This window comes from Nicotiana sylvestris, chromosome 6 (assembly GCF_000393655.2).
Source record: "Nicotiana sylvestris chromosome 6, ASM39365v2, whole genome shotgun sequence".
NCBI lineage: Eukaryota > Viridiplantae > Streptophyta > Magnoliopsida > Solanales > Solanaceae > Nicotiana > Nicotiana sylvestris.
In genome coordinates, this window is record NC_091062.1 from 93,339,939 (window position 1) to 93,356,272 (window position 16,334).

The following is a 16,334-nucleotide window of genomic DNA, read 5'->3' on the forward strand; positions in this document are numbered from 1 at the left end:
CCCCTCGGGCTCACTCCCAACTCACCACACACAAGCTACCTGACCAATTTATATCATCCAGTGCCATTGTTACCACTGTTCAAGTATATCATCCAGTGTCATTGTTACCACTATTTCAAGTATATCACACAGTGTTATTGTTACCACTGTGTCAAGTATATCACACAGTGTCATTGTTACCACTGTTTCAAGTCACTTTATAATCAGTCCAGAAAATAATATAATAAGCCCCTTGGGCATTTACAAAACAGAAGTTCCCAGCCCGGAATACATTTAAAAATATCATTTAAGTTTTCAACACTTAGAATTATGGCTGAGTTTACAAAACAGCATTTAAAACCTTGGACTGAAATTAAATGATATGCAAATTATGCTAAGCAGTAATATCAATCCTCGAAGGATTTTACAAATCGGCACAAGGCCACAAACATGGCATCAAGCCCAATAAAATCAATGAAGTATGTGTATCAATCACCAGTATAGTATAAACATCACACGGGGTGGACCAAGTCACAATTCCCAGTAGTATCCGACCCCGCACTCGCCATGGAGTGCGTGTCACGCCTCAATATAGCGTTACAATGTGAAAGTCCGGGGTTTCAAACCCTCAGAACAGCATTTACATCTATTACTCACCTCTAGCTCGCTATGCCCTTGCCTCTCTAATTGGCCTCCTCGTGTGACGAATCTGCCAAAAATCACACAAACCTCGATGAAGTTCGATTTCTAAAAGACGGGGTTTTAACCATACATATCTGAATTTCGCCCCTTAATGATACTATAATGATCCCATAAATTATGCCATTTAGGCGTATTATCAAACATCTTGTAGGCATAAATGTTTACACCTCTTAACTATAGCATTGGTTCCTCCAACTATCACCGTTAACCAATAATTCATCACACTATTATTCTTTAATAATTTATACTTCTAACATCATATGTGTGATCAACCATTCACACCCAAACCAACAAAAATTCCATCAAATAAACACCTTTAAATCCCTACCATGTTCATGTATTTAAATTCAGAATTTATGGCTTCCAACCACCATACAATAAGTTGTAATACTTGATTCATACTCATATTTCCATAATATATCCATATATGTGAGTCTAAGGGTGTAGGATTACCTTTTGGAAGAAATCTTGCAAAACCCTCCTTTGAGTTCTTGAAGGAATTTCTTGAAAATCTAAGGATTTTTAAGATCAATCCATGTTAATATAAGTGTTTGGGAGTAGTAATCAACTCAAAATACTCCAAAAATCTTACCTTAGGATCATAGGGATGAAGTTTGGGACGAAATCCCCTTGAGAGAGCAAGCCTTAACCCCAAAAATGAGTTGGGAACTCTCTAGGCCGGTCTTGGGGTACTTAAAAACCTTCAGTCGCGTAGTTCGCGCGTTGTTCGCACGTTTGTTCGCGCGTTTTGCTGAGCATTCTGCCTCAAACGCGCGAAATGCGCGACTTCGCGCGATACTTCGCGCGCTCTGACACCTGACCAGTAAAATGGTCATAACTTCCTGTATTCACTTCCAAATGACGAACAGTTTATTGTATTGGAAACTAGACTCAAAGGGCTTTAATTTGATAGGTTGTAGCGCACACAACTCCTTATATAACGAGAGATATTATCGTTCAAAGTGAGGCCTTGTGCGCACTCATTTACAACTTTCGTCTATTATGAAATTTCCAACTTCAAAAGTTCCCGTTAGCCATCCGAAATCATCCCGAGGTCCTCGGGACCTCAACCAAAAATACCAATACATCTTATAATATTATTCAAACTTGTTCCAATTATCAAAACACCTCGACTAATACCAAAATTATCGAATTACACCGAATTCAAGTCTAAGTTCCTTTAAAACTTCCAAAACGCGCTTTCGATCAAAACTCGACCAAAATATGTCCGAATGACTTGAAATTTTGCACACATATCCAAAATGACATAACGAAGCTACAGAAATTCTCGGAATTCCATTCCGACCGTCGGATCAAAATTTCACCTATCAACCGGAAATCGCCAAAATACTAACTTCGCCAAAATGAGCTAATTTCTTCACCGGACCTCCAAAATTAATTCTGATTGCGCTCCTAGGCCTTAAATCATCCCCCGAAATTAACCGAATCATCGGAATTCAATTCTGAGTCCTCTAACTCACAAGTCAACGTCCGGTTGACTTTCCAAACTAATTCTTCCTTAAAGAGACTAATTGTCCCATTTCATACCAAACTCGATCCGAATTGACTCAAATTCACCAAGTACACATATTGAAACATGAATAAGCATTTAACGGGGAATACGGGATGAAAATACAGGAAACGACGGTTCAGGTCGTTACATTCTCCCCAACTAAAACAAACGCTCGTCCTCGAGCGTACCCAGAGTTGTCCTAGAAGCCAACCAAAAGCTGAATGACTTTATCAAGCATAAACCCGGAGATGATCCCACGTCACCCTATCTCACATGGGCCCGATAACGCGATGTAACCAAGATCACACAATCTAGTCGAGTCCATAAATCATAGAGCCACATTTTACCTTTTCGGAATCATACACAAGATCAGAACCTTACACCTACATTCAGAATAAGTTTGAACCAACTGTAATAGACCATGCCTGCAACCTTAGGTGCAATTGTATGATATACCAATAACTCAAACAAATGCAGCAATAACTTCCATTCACAGCAGCTGCCCACAACAACCAAATACCCATAGAAATCTCTTATTAGTCAATGTCTCATTCCAACACTCTCATATACTGCCAATGATAATTGAAACACGCAATAAATCATAACTATTGCTCAGATCAACCATTCATGAGGCCATTTCTCCTCTAGCAATTATAGTAACATTTTTTTTTAAAATCGAACCTCGATATTTACCCATCAAACATGCTGAAATCAAATCCGTTCGTATTCATCAATGACCCCAATGATCACCTCGAATCCAACACACCACTCTGGTGATATGACACCTCAATACAGGCCTAAGCCACAACTTTCATAATACGCGCACCAATAAGAAACGGCCTGAACATACTCAAGTCATGAAAAAAATGATTCAAACGAAAGAGCCGTACCTCAAGCTCATCAGTACCATCAGCGGACTCAACAAGAACATGCCGCAATACTACCGAAATATCATTAGTTTAATAACATTACCTTTTTATGAGACATATACTCTCGTCAAGTCACTTTCAATTAGCAATACTATTTCCCCAATCATCCGACGATCATTCGCCCTAATCATCTGAAGCCCTTTTTTTTAATCACCTAGAAGAAAATCGCTACACATCTCATGTTCTACATGATGTACATAGGTATTGTTCTAACTCTTACAATATTGACATGACGGATGAGGTATGCACAAATTCATGACCACTGTCGAGACAACGATTCGTTGGTTCTATACTCCTGGCAAGAACTATCACCTCATTTTGAGCAAAATCATGGTCTTAGCTCCTTAATTTACTTCATATACTTAGATTGCACTAATCTCAAATTCAATGATCTCGTCTCACCCGGTACGAACTGCTCAGGCAATAAGCCACCCCAGACATAATCAAAAGTCGCATATGATGCCTCAATATGCTAATAAGCTACCAATTCGAACGCGGTACAAAGGGAAAACAAACTCTGGAAGGAATTACCAATCTCACACACTAATACAGACTTTCCTTAGAAAACAGGAAGCAAGGCACACAAAATAGCATATAGAAAACTATACTCAACATCACACTGTTGCGGCGTGCAACCCGATCCAGATAACATACCCATGGCGGTGTGCCACCCGATCCACACATATATCTCACATAAGGAGATGCACATCGAGCCAAATTTGCTCATTACAAAAAAATACCGAGTATCGGTCGTAAGCATGCTAAGTGCATAATAATATCTCTGAGGGACATATAGCGTTATAAGCTACAAAACTCAAGCACAGTTGAGGTACGATGTACAATATGAATTTCAAGAGCCAAGATGCTCATATAACGTCATTCCTATGCAGATTCTCAACACATAGCAATTTATCAAGTCGTATCACAACTCACATGGCGCAATGTATCACTACGCGAAATATCTGACAATGAAACATCAACCTAACTACTCCTCCATGAGGACCGCGTTACTAAAATGCACACATTTGGCCTGATATAAAGCCATTATTCACATTAAATCTATCCATCGACTTCAAGCCGATTCTGATCACACTGAACTAGTCTGATAACCTTTCAAAGGTCCATAATAACTCCCATTTTTCTCATAACACACAAGAACAACCATCACAATCGGGGTAATCCTCCCCAGTTCACAACCCAATATGCCAAGTGCCCTCCAGGCATGAATCTTTAATTTAACGACACCATCACAAACTTCATACTTGGTTTACATCTTTAATCAATCAAGTGATCACATGCCACACTTATATAATCTTCCCGTGGGACAAGCTCCCACCATCTTCCGAAATAATTAACGGGTTCGCACATTCAAACCGCCGGCTGCACTAACGCTGAAAAGTGATCAAGAATCCCTAACCAGGATGCAAAGACTTTCTCACAGAACACCGGTCTCATGTGATACTGACATCAATACCCATCTTACTCAAAACACTGGAACTCCTTTCCTGCTCATCCGAGCTTGTGACATCACAGTCATTGACCAAACTACGACCTTGGTCCTTACTTCAAATTCCATACCACTCACTGCACCTCACGTGCCGATATACGATAGACATGATTTCCATCACAACTCTGGAACCGCCGATAGGCTAATATTTCATCACATAAGGCTTTCCATTTAACTTACTTCGGGAGAACTATAGCAACATACAGGTGAATTCTCATAACCGTTGAATATGCCAATATCTAAGTAGTGGTCCAAGCCACCATAACCCTTCCGGGATTTGCCTCCACATAACAAGCCATAACAAAAGAATGATTCTGAACAAAATCAATTACGGTGGCCGACAAGCCTTACACGTACCACCACAAATCACTTGCATAACTTGCTCACGCTGAAGGAACTGATCACTGACACCAATATGCCAATTCAACTATGGTTAATCAACCTACCTCCTTCCAATTTTCCCTTAATTTCCTTGGAAATAATACTTCTCCATTCAACACCTAACATACTCCATCTGCACTCCTCCGGAGTGACCTTGAATCATGAGACCATGCTGTCTCAAATCCACGAACCATTTCATATCTCCCAAATGCTACATCGCAAGTCAAAATATTATAGAACATTTTGGGCACCTTCTCATAAGCTACTACAAAGCTTGATTCTTATCTGTATCTATAATGTCGACATCATTAGGCACCACACTTTGCCCTTTGAATTCATGAGGACCGTTACTGAGAGCCACCCGCTCCGACTTGGCCCCTAATGCAACCACTCCACTGAATTTTATAACATATGAATACCTTCTCTATGAAGCACCCAGCGGGATCACTTCCCTCGAAGCCTGCACTTATACGAGGCATAAATCATGAATCTTCCCTCAGGCCTGAACATGAGCCAATAAGGCTAACCATAACATGCATTCAACAATTCATTTACTCAAATTACCACTCATGGTCCTTTTTCATAGCCGCAATAACCCATAAATACGCTAATAACTAGAATTCACGCAGGTAATTAACCATGCAACCCAATCGTAAGCGGTGGGACTCTCCCACTTAGCTCAAAGCAACTATTACACGACTTTCGAACACATTAGAACCATTCTCTCAATTCATTTACTCTTATTCAAAATGCAATTCACTTGATCCAAGGAACATAACCACACGTGCCTCATTAGCATTTTGACACCGCAGGGTATGACCTCATTCCAGTACAACCAAACATCTTCCTGCTCCATGCACCGAGCATTCTTTACCAATGACAGCTTAAGACATACTGTGATTCTCACATATCTATAAAGCACCATGTAGCCTTTGTCCAAGTTTTCCCTCACTCGTGCCATCTTCGGACCAATTTCCGTAACCAGAGCTGATTCGCCAGCATGCCTCGAACCGGAACCAACATAGCACATGACCGCACAATTATCTAATCAATAGCAAACTCCCCAACTTGGCTCGAAGCCATAGATCACAACACATATACACTATTGCTGCCGTAATACCATGGTGAGATTAAACTCACTCCTTCATTCACTCACACAATAGTTAAGCCCACTATTAGGCGATAATATATATTTTTTTTTACTAAGTCCCAAATTTTTCAAAAATTTCGGCAGAGTTTCCTTTGTAATTGGGCCTATCCACCTGCCAGAGAATCACCAAAACCATCCTAACAACACATCCACAACTTGACAAAGCATCACAATGAAAAATCAAACACTTAATAGTCCACCTATCATCCAACAGGTCTCCATCGTCACTTCCAAGTCATATAGATACATCTCGCAGTTGTAACATACTCATCATGTAGCTATCCATCCATCATTCCCACTAATAGGGACAATACCGAACATATAAGTTCAAAACACTTGCTCACATAATCAGCACCCCGGTGCTCAAGCCATAGGCAATGATCCGGCCTCAATTCCTCCCGACTGGCCTAACATCAAACTCACAGAGACTACACCTCGCCCATCGATCGGGGAATTACAAGCCATCAAGGCACTTCTAATACTGAGCATTCGTTCGTGTATACGAATATGTGGAAGGAACTGTAAAAGTTACTTTTTCAAGCTGAATCAAGGGGGCACGATTAAGAATTCAAGAATATGAAGTTTTTCCTAAAGGTTCTGCAGCCTCTCGAGGATAAATACAGACATCTCCGTACCGATCCGTGAGACTCTACTAAACCGGCTCATGACTCGCGAGACCAATTAACCTAGGCTCTGATACCAACTTGTCACGACCCAAAATCCCAACCCGGTCGTGATGGCGCCTCTTGTGAGGACAAGGCTAGCCAATCAACAAAACAGTACATCTCTTTATAATTACTTAGCAGGAATAAGTCTAAATCATGGGCAATATAATCTTAAATGCGAAATAAACGTGATAGAACAAGGAAAACCATCCCAACTCAGCCCGAAATCGGGGTGTCACAAGTCATGAGCTACTACCGAGTTTACTAATATTTTACAAAGTCTGAAATTATCATAAATAACAAAGATAAGGGAGAAAACGGGGCTGCGGACGTCAACAGCTACCTCGTTACTCCTAGTCACCGCCTGGCCTGGAAAGAATCAGCGCTCAGGAGCAAACTCAGCTCTGCCTGTATCTGCACACATGGTGCAGGGAGTAATGTGAGTACTCCGACCCAGTGAGTAATAAAAGTAACTATAGTCCGAAGATAAGAAAACCCAGTAAATACACAAAGTAAGCTAAAATCCAAATATGCAGCAACATATGGAACTGAGCAGCTAAACAACAGTATAGATACAAATACATGAATACAATGCAATGCATATGATGGTACATTCCCGTACCCACTGCGGCGTGCAGCCCGAGCCATCCGTATTTATTTATCGTCGACGGCGCTCACTGGGGGTGTGTACAGACTCCGGAGGGGCTCCTACAACCCAAGCGCAATATCTTGGTCAGTCATTGTTACCTGACCGGTCAGCCATTGTTACCTGACCAATTTATATCATCCAGTGCCATTGTTACCACTGTTCAAGTATATCATCCAGTGTCATTGTTACCACTATTTCAAGTATATCACACAGTGTTATTGTTACCACTGTGTCAAGTATATCACACAGTGTCATTGTTACCACTGTTTCAAGTCACTTTATAATCAGTCCAGAAAATAATATAATAAGCCCCTTGGGCATTTACAAAACAGAAGTTCCCAGCCCGGAATACATTTAAAAATATCATTTAAGTTTTCAACACTTAGAATTATGGCTGAGTTTACAAAACAGCATTTAAAACCTTGGACTGAAATTAAATGATATTGAAATCATGCTAAGCAGTAATATCAATCCTCGAAGGATTTTACAAATCGGCACAAGGCCCCAAACATGGCATCAAGCCCAGTAAAATCAATGAAGTATGTGTATCAATCACTAGTATAATATAAACATCACACGGGGTGGACCAAGTCACAATCCCCAGTAGTATCCGACCCCGCACTCGCCATGGAGTGCGTGTCACGCCTCAATATAGCGTTACAATGTGAAAGTCCGGGGTTTCAAACCCTCAGAACAGCATTTACATCTATTACTCACCTCTAGCTCGCTATGCCCTTGCCTCTCTAATTAGCCTCCTCGTGTGACGAATCTGCCAAAAATCACACAAACCTCGATGAAGTTCGATTTCTAAAAGACGGGGTTTTAACCATATATATCTGAATTTCGCCCCTTAATGATACTATAATGATCCCATAAATTATGCCATTTAGGCATATTATCAAACATCTTGTAGGCATAAATATTTACACCTCTTAACTATAGCATTGGTTCCTCCAACTATCACCGTTAACCAACAATTTATCACACTATTATTCTTTAACAATTTATACTTCTAACATCATATGTGTGATCAACCATTCACACCCAAACCAACAAAAATTCCATCAAATAAACACCTTTAAATCCCTACCATGTTCATGTATTTAAATTGGGAATTTATGGCTTCCAACCACCATACAATAAGTTGTAATACTTGATTCATACTCATATTTCCATAATATATCCATATATGTGAGTCTAAGGGTGTAGGATTACCTTTTGGAAGAAATCTTGCAAAACCCTCCTTTGAGTTCTTGAAGGAATTTCTTGAAAATCTAAGGATTTTTAAGATCAATCCATGTTAATATAAGTGTTTGGGAGTAGTAATCAACTCAAAATACTCCAAAAATCTTACCTTAGGATCATAGGGATGAAGTTTGGGACGAAATCCCCTTGAGAGAGCAAGCCTTAACCCCAAAAATGAGTTGGGAACTCTCTAGGCCGGTCTTGGGGTACTTAAAAACCTTCAGTCGCATAGTTCGCGCGTTGTTCGCGCGTTTTGCTGAGCATTCTGCCTCAGACGCGCGAAATGCGCGACCTCGCGCGATACTTCGCATGATACTTCGCGCGATACTTCGCGCGCTCTGACACCTGACCAGTGAAATGGTCATAACTTCCTGTATACACTTCCAAATGACGAACAGTTTGTTGCATTGGAAACTAGAATCAAAGGGCTTTAATTTGATAGGTTGTAGCTCACACAACTCCTTATATAACGAGAGATATTATCGTTCAAAGTGAGGCCTTGTGCGCACTCATTTACAACTTTCGTCTATTATGAAATTTCCAACTTCAAAAGTTCCCGTTAGCCATCCGAAATCATCCCGAGGTCCTCGGGACCTCAACCAAAAATACCAATACATCTTATAATATTATTCAAACTTGTTCCAATTATCAAAACACCTCGACTAATACCAAAATTATCGAATTACACCGAATTCAAGTCTAAGTTCCTTTAAAACTTCCAAAACGCGCTTTCGATCAAAACTCGACCAAAATATGTCCGAATGACTTGAAATTTTGCACACATATCCAAAATGGCATAACGAAGCTACAGAAATTCTCGGAACTCCATTCCGACCGTCGGATCAAAATTTCACCTACCAACCGGAAATCGCCAAAATACTAACTTTGCCAAAATGAGCTAATTTCTTCACCGGACCTCCAAAATTAATTCCTATTGCGCTCATAGGCCTTAAATCATCCCCCGAAACTAACCGAATCATCGGAATTCAATTCCGAGCCCTCTAACTCACAAGTCAACGTCCGGTTGACTTTTCCAAACTAATTCTTCCTTAAAGAGACTAATTGTCCCATTTCATACCAAACTCGATCCGAATTGACTCAAATTCACCAAGTACACATATTGAAACATGAATAAGCATTTAACGGGGAATACAGGACGAAAATATAGGAAACGACGGTTCAGGTCATTACAGCATAACTCATGCGTGTTGTCTCTCGGAATCCGATTACACTTGATATGTCTTTCATGACTTGAGTATTTATAATTATCTGTTGAACCTAATTACTTGATGAAATTTTTATGTGATATTTGGGGACTTTAAATTGTTATTTTGAAAAATTGTCATTTAATTATTGCCTTTTATTCCATCATTGATGTTGTTTTTCATGCCTACTATATAATCTTGTACATTATGTATATTGCGCACTAGTAAGCTTCGAAATCGACCCCTCGTCACCACTTCTTCGAGGTTAGACTATATACTTACTGGATGCATATTGTTTATGTACTCACGTTACACTTCTGCACATATTGTGCAGCTTCTGCGGCAGGTGCATCTGGAGTTCGGGGGCATACCCATATTATTCTGAGGCTTAGTGGCGAGCTGCTTTCCCATGCTCCGTTCTGCAGCACCCAGAGCCTTCTCTTGTTATAATTTATCGTTTCTATCTATTTTGTTTCAAACAATAGTTCTTAGAGAGTTTTGTATAGTCTACTAGATGCTCGTGCACTTGTGACAACGAATTGTGAGAATTCTAGTCGACACTCATGTGTTTTGATTATTTAATTCACTCTCTTTTTTTCCCGTTTGTTTATACTTTACATTACTACGCTCACTTACTAATTGTTTCCGCATTATATAAAAATCAACGATTTTAAAATATTAAATTGAGAAAATAAATTGGTAGTTCACTGTTGGCTTGCCTAGCGGCGACCTTGGACGCCATCACGGCCTAAGTGGGAATTGGATCGTGACATAAGGTAATTTTTTTCTGCCTCTTATGCCTAGATACCCTATTCATTTCTTTGATGAGTTTATTTAATAGAATAAGTTTTCTTAAATGATATATATATATATATATATATATATATATATATATATATATATATAAGGTTTCAAGTAATATTCATCGATAGGCTAAAGAACTTGATGAGTTGACCAATGGATATTAAATCTATACATGCTATTTATTATAACAATATATCATACAAGAATTTAATTATACAAAAAATATAAATATTAATCTAAATTTATTTCATATCACGTATTAGGTTTTTAATTAGCGAATATTTTTTATTTTAATTATACATTAATTAGTTATATATATTATTTATTTTTTCTACTTTTAGGAGATTATTTATTTATTTGTCGATAGATATTGACAAGAATTATAAGAAAATAAAAAATATGCAATTTAACGCTCTAACAAGCTGATATTTCTTTATTTTTTTTATTTCAAAAATACAAAAAGTTAAAGATAATCGCAAACCTGACCAAGTAGGTAAAATTTACATTGTCATAAACAAATATAAAATGTATATTCATCATCATCTTACTCTTCCTATCTATAAAAATTATCTTGAATGTTTTTTGTATCCAGTTGAAATTTTTTAGAAAGGCATGTGGACTTAAATTAATTAAAGAGTTAAAAGAATATTTTGGCCATTCTAAATAACTAATAAATTTTAAAAAAAAATCGATGGCATTCGTTTAGCTAATATATAAGATTGTCAACCAAAAATATTTAAGATTTTTAGTTGATAATTAGCTAAGTTCAAGTGAAAATATAATAAAAAGTCATTTGACAAAAATATTAAATAATTAATAATACAACAACGATATGCAAGGAATAAAAAGAGGAAAAAAAAATCAGTGCAAAATAATAGAAAAATAAGACACATTTAAATTTAAATCGAAAAAATATTTTTTTAATTATAATGAGAAATGTCATACAATGCATAATCTTATCGTTGTAGTATCACGAGGTTTGGATCCGGGCTCATATGCGTTATAGAGTATGCTACATGCATCAGGCTAGTGAATTTGCAGCTACTATGGTTGGAGGATGTAATTATGGGCATACGAATTATGCAGTGCCTTGTATGGTTTTAGCATGGGTGCATGATCATGTTTGATATAGCGTGTGGGGATTGATACAGTGCTCGTATGTTAGAATCAGGTCTCGTAGAAAATTTCGAATGTTGGAATTTGGTTCTAAGGTTTGTGGGCTAAGTTAAAAGGAAGGATCTTCAGTCTATCTCGAGCTAATGTGCTCACATCGTCGTGGTGGCACGGGTAGGTGCACGAGGTGTTAAACAGTGGGTTAGGGCAATTTCATAGCGTTTCTTGGTACGTTCGAGGACGAATATATGTTTAAGTGGGGGAGAATGTAACAAACCGATCGATTATTTTGAGCTCTAGCACATCGTTCAGCGGTTTGAGGCCTTGAGTAACTTTGTTAGATCCAGTTTTAATGATGCAAATAATATAGATATGCAGGAAATCAATTTCAAGGAGTCAAGAAGATACTACAAGACTGCTGGAGTCAATCCTGATGACTAAGGAAAGAAATCAATCAACAAAGATTACATTACAATCAGCATATCTGGACGCCTAAGGAAAGGACTCGCAAATCTGGAAAGAATCCAATCCGCCAATCAATCAGCAAAGAGTATCGACCAACTGCGATGGAGAGAATCAAGCAATCCTAAACTTAAGGCACGAATCGAGGGCAACATTCCAGAAGATTGAAGATTCTGTAAAAATTCGTACGCGACTAATTTTGGAAGAACCAACAATCAAGGAGCAAGTCTTCATTATATACATCTGCTGAAGGAAGGAAATCAAGGTAAAGTAACTGCTAGCTATCTTATTCTTGGAAAGAATCAATCTCTTTCCAAGGATCAAATCTCTTGGGTTGTCAAGCCTCGATCATCATCAAAGTGCTTATACCCAGCCTTAGACCCTAGTCAGATATACTTTGATCGAATCAAAAACTACTCTCTTTATTATACTGTAAACAAACATTGTAGTTCACTAAGATCTGTTGTGTGACAAGTCAGAGAAAAAAAAGGAAAGTATAACACTGGTGAGGCATTATATCAAAAAGTAACGAGTGCTAGAGAAACTGTGCTTTTAATTCACTTCAACTGTACTCGAAGAAACATATCTACTGAAAGAGAACTCCCTTGCAACCCAAGGGGACTGGACTAGGATTCACATTGAATCTGAACCAGTATAAAATCCTTGTGTCTTTAATTCCTGCATTTACCTTCTGCAATTTACTTTTTGTCATTATAACTGTTAAGTTATTAATCTAGTCGACTACTCGATTAATCAGTCAACTAATAAGCAATTAAGTTTTAACAGTTACAATTCATCCCCCCTCTTGTACTTTCAATTGGTATCAGAGCAAGACTCACATTTTACTTTTGCTTAACAGCTTGTGAGAAAAGATAATGGAAAATCAAGTTATCATAGGAGCTCTTTTTCAGGAAGGAACTTCACAAGTTAGACCACCATACTTCAACGGACAATATTTCTCTCACTGGAAAGTGCGAATGGAAATCTTTGCCAAAGCTTATGATGTCAAAGTCTGTAGAGTCATCAAAAAGGGAAACTATCCTTTACCAGTTGCCACTCCACCACTTACTGATCCTAAAGATATAGACTCATATTCAAAAGAGCAAATGAAAGTGGTACAACTTAACAACAAAGCGAGAAATCTGCTCCATAATGCTATAAGTGGTGAAGAATATGAGAAAATATCAAGCTGTGACACAACCAAAGAAATGTGGGACAAGTTTGAGGTCACTTATGAAGGAACCAACAAAGTAAAGGAAACACATATCAACATGTTGGTCCATGATTACGAACTCTTCTCAATGAAAGAAGGAGAATCCATTGAAGAGATGTTTGCCAGGTTTAGCAAAATAACTATGATCTAAAGGCATTTGGCAAGCCCTACACCAGTGGTAATCAAGTCAAAAAAATTCTCAGGAGTTTGCCAACCACTTGGCAGACCAAAGTAGTCACACTGGAATCTCAAGATCTAAACAAATTATCCTATGGTGAACTACGAGGAGAACTCATTGCCTTTGAAAAGACGCATCTCAACAAGACCAATCAAGAAGAAAAAAAGAAAATAATTGCATTCAAAACCTCTATTGAAATAGCTGAAAACAAAATTGATGATGATCCTGAAGCTTTGCAAGAAGAGATTGCTATGTTATCTAGAAACATGGATGAATTAATGAGAAGATACAAGAATGCAAGGAAAGGAAGAATTCCACCAAGACAATCTAGGCAATACAACGAGCAGGATAAGAATGATGGAAAATTTTATGAATGTGGGAGATTTGGGCACATTCAAGCTGAGTGCCCAGAACTAAAGAGGAAGATCTCTAGAGGCTTCAACAAAAACAAATCCTTCGGAAGCTGGAGCGATGAGGATAATTCAGACCATGAAGAGATAGCAAATCTTTGCTTTATGACAATTCTGGAAAACGAAATGAACAAATCTTCAGGATGCTGGACAGACGAGGACATTTCGGATGACGAAAATGAAAACTGTTTCATGGCACGAGGTGAAACTAGTGAGGTAAGATCTTATAACTGTGAAAATGTAATGAATTGCAGGATATTCTTGATTTAACGTTGAAAGAGTCTCAAAAAATGATGAATGAGCTTAAGAGACTCACTAAGGAAGTTAATGACTGGAAACTCAAACATGAAGTATGTGAAATCGAAAAGGAAGTACTTCAAGAAGAGTTTTAGGAATTGCAAATGCAACTAAATGGCATGCGCAAATCCACTAGTCACAGTTCTGTTAGGTCAAACCAGATGGTTTACAAGTCAACTGGAAAAGGACCAGCCAGAACCAAGTCCACTAGTACTAATGAAAGACCTAAAAGTGGTCAGAAGTTAAGTGTCACTACTGTAATAAAAGTGGGCATAAATATTCCTTTTGTCATTTTCGTAAATCAAACGTTTCAGGATTGGGTTTGGAAACCAAAAAATCCTGAACCTGGTAACACTAACCCTCCAGGACCCAGGCAAGCTTGGATACCTAAAAGAAAGTAATCATCTTGTTTTCCAGGAATACCACAGAGTAAGCCGCAAAGGAAAATGGTATCTAGACAGTGCGTGTTCTAGTCATATGACAGGTGACAAAAACCTGTTCAAAGAAGTTACAAAAATTGATGGGGGAAGTGTTAAGTTTGGGGATGATTCAAAAGGCAAAATAATTGGTACTGGAACAATTCCCTTCAATAACAATTGTGACATCACTGAAGTTTATCTTGTTGATGGTCTCAACTACAATCTTTGAGCATAAGTCAACTCTGCGACTCAGGATATGAAGTAAATTTTAAGAAAACAGGATGTGCTATTGAAGATGAATCAGGTAAAATAGTTCTTCCTGGAAAAAGGTATGGAAATGGTTATATCCTTGATAGTTTTGAAAAGATAGATGGTCATATTTGCTTATCCTCTATGTCTAATGATCCGTGGTTATGACATAGGAAACTTGGTCATGCTAGCATGCATTTGATAGAAAAACTGTCCAAACATTAATTAGTTGTTGGTTTACCTAAACTGAATTTTTCTAGAACTCATATTTGTGATGCATGTCAAATGGGTAAGCAGACCAGAAACTCTTTCAAAAACAAAGATATAGTATCTACTTCAAAACCTTTGCAATGACTTCATATGGATTTATTTGGGCCTACTAGAACTGCTAGTATAGGAGGAAAGAGGTATGCTTTTGTTATTGTTGATGATTATTTACATTTCACTTGGGTAATTTTCTTATCTCATAAGGACGAAGCATTAAGAAATTTTGAAGTTTTTTGCAAAAAGGTTAAAAGAGAAAAGGGATATCTGATTTCAACAATTCAGAGTGACCATGGAGGAGAATTTGAAAGTAGAGCTTTTAAAGACTTTTGTACTTATTAGGGATACACCCATAATTTCTCTGCACAACGCTCACCACAACAAAATGGAGTTGTGGAAAGAAAGAACAGAACCCTCCAAGATATGGCAAGAACCATGTTACTAGAACACTCACTGCCAAACCACTTCTGGGCAAAAGGTGTAAGTGCAACATGTTACATTCTCAACTGTTGCCTCATAAGGCCTGTTCTGAAGAAGACTCCATATGAACTATGGAAAGGTAAACATCCAAATATCAGCTACTTCCATCCATTCAGAAGTAAATGTTTTATCCATAATAACGGTAAGGATAATCTTGGAAAGTTCGATCCAAGAAGTGACGAAGGTATTTTTCTGGGATACTCATTAAATAGTAGATCTTTTAGAGTTTATAAAAAACACACATTATGTGTGGAAGAATCTGTACATGTTATATTCGATGAAAATCCCTTGGTCGAGAAAGGAATTACTGCAGGTGATGAAGATCAAGCTCAAGAAACTCAGGAGACATGCAAATCGCAAGAGTCGATTGATACACCTGTTGCAAATAAGTCAACTGGTGAAGATAGCAGCAATGTAATAGACCCACCAATCGAGTCAACTACAAATGTAACTCGCCCAAATGAATGGAGAAGCGAGCTTGAATATCCTCAAAAATTCATTATAGGGAATCCAAATGAAG

The 16,334-nt window shown here is 38.1% G+C and overlaps 1 protein-coding gene across 1 annotated transcript; it reads left to right on the forward strand.

The window, feature by feature from the left end:
- Window positions 1–13,179: 13,179 nt before the first annotated feature.
- Window positions 13,180–14,497, forward strand: LOC104210676 (uncharacterized). Its single transcript, XM_070148797.1, has 3 exons — window positions 13,180–13,643; window positions 13,721–14,321; window positions 14,360–14,497. Exons 1-3 carry the CDS (start codon window positions 13,180–13,182, stop codon window positions 14,495–14,497), a joined length of 1,203 nt encoding a protein of 400 aa, XP_070004898.1.
- Window positions 14,498–16,334: the final 1,837 nt, after the last annotated feature.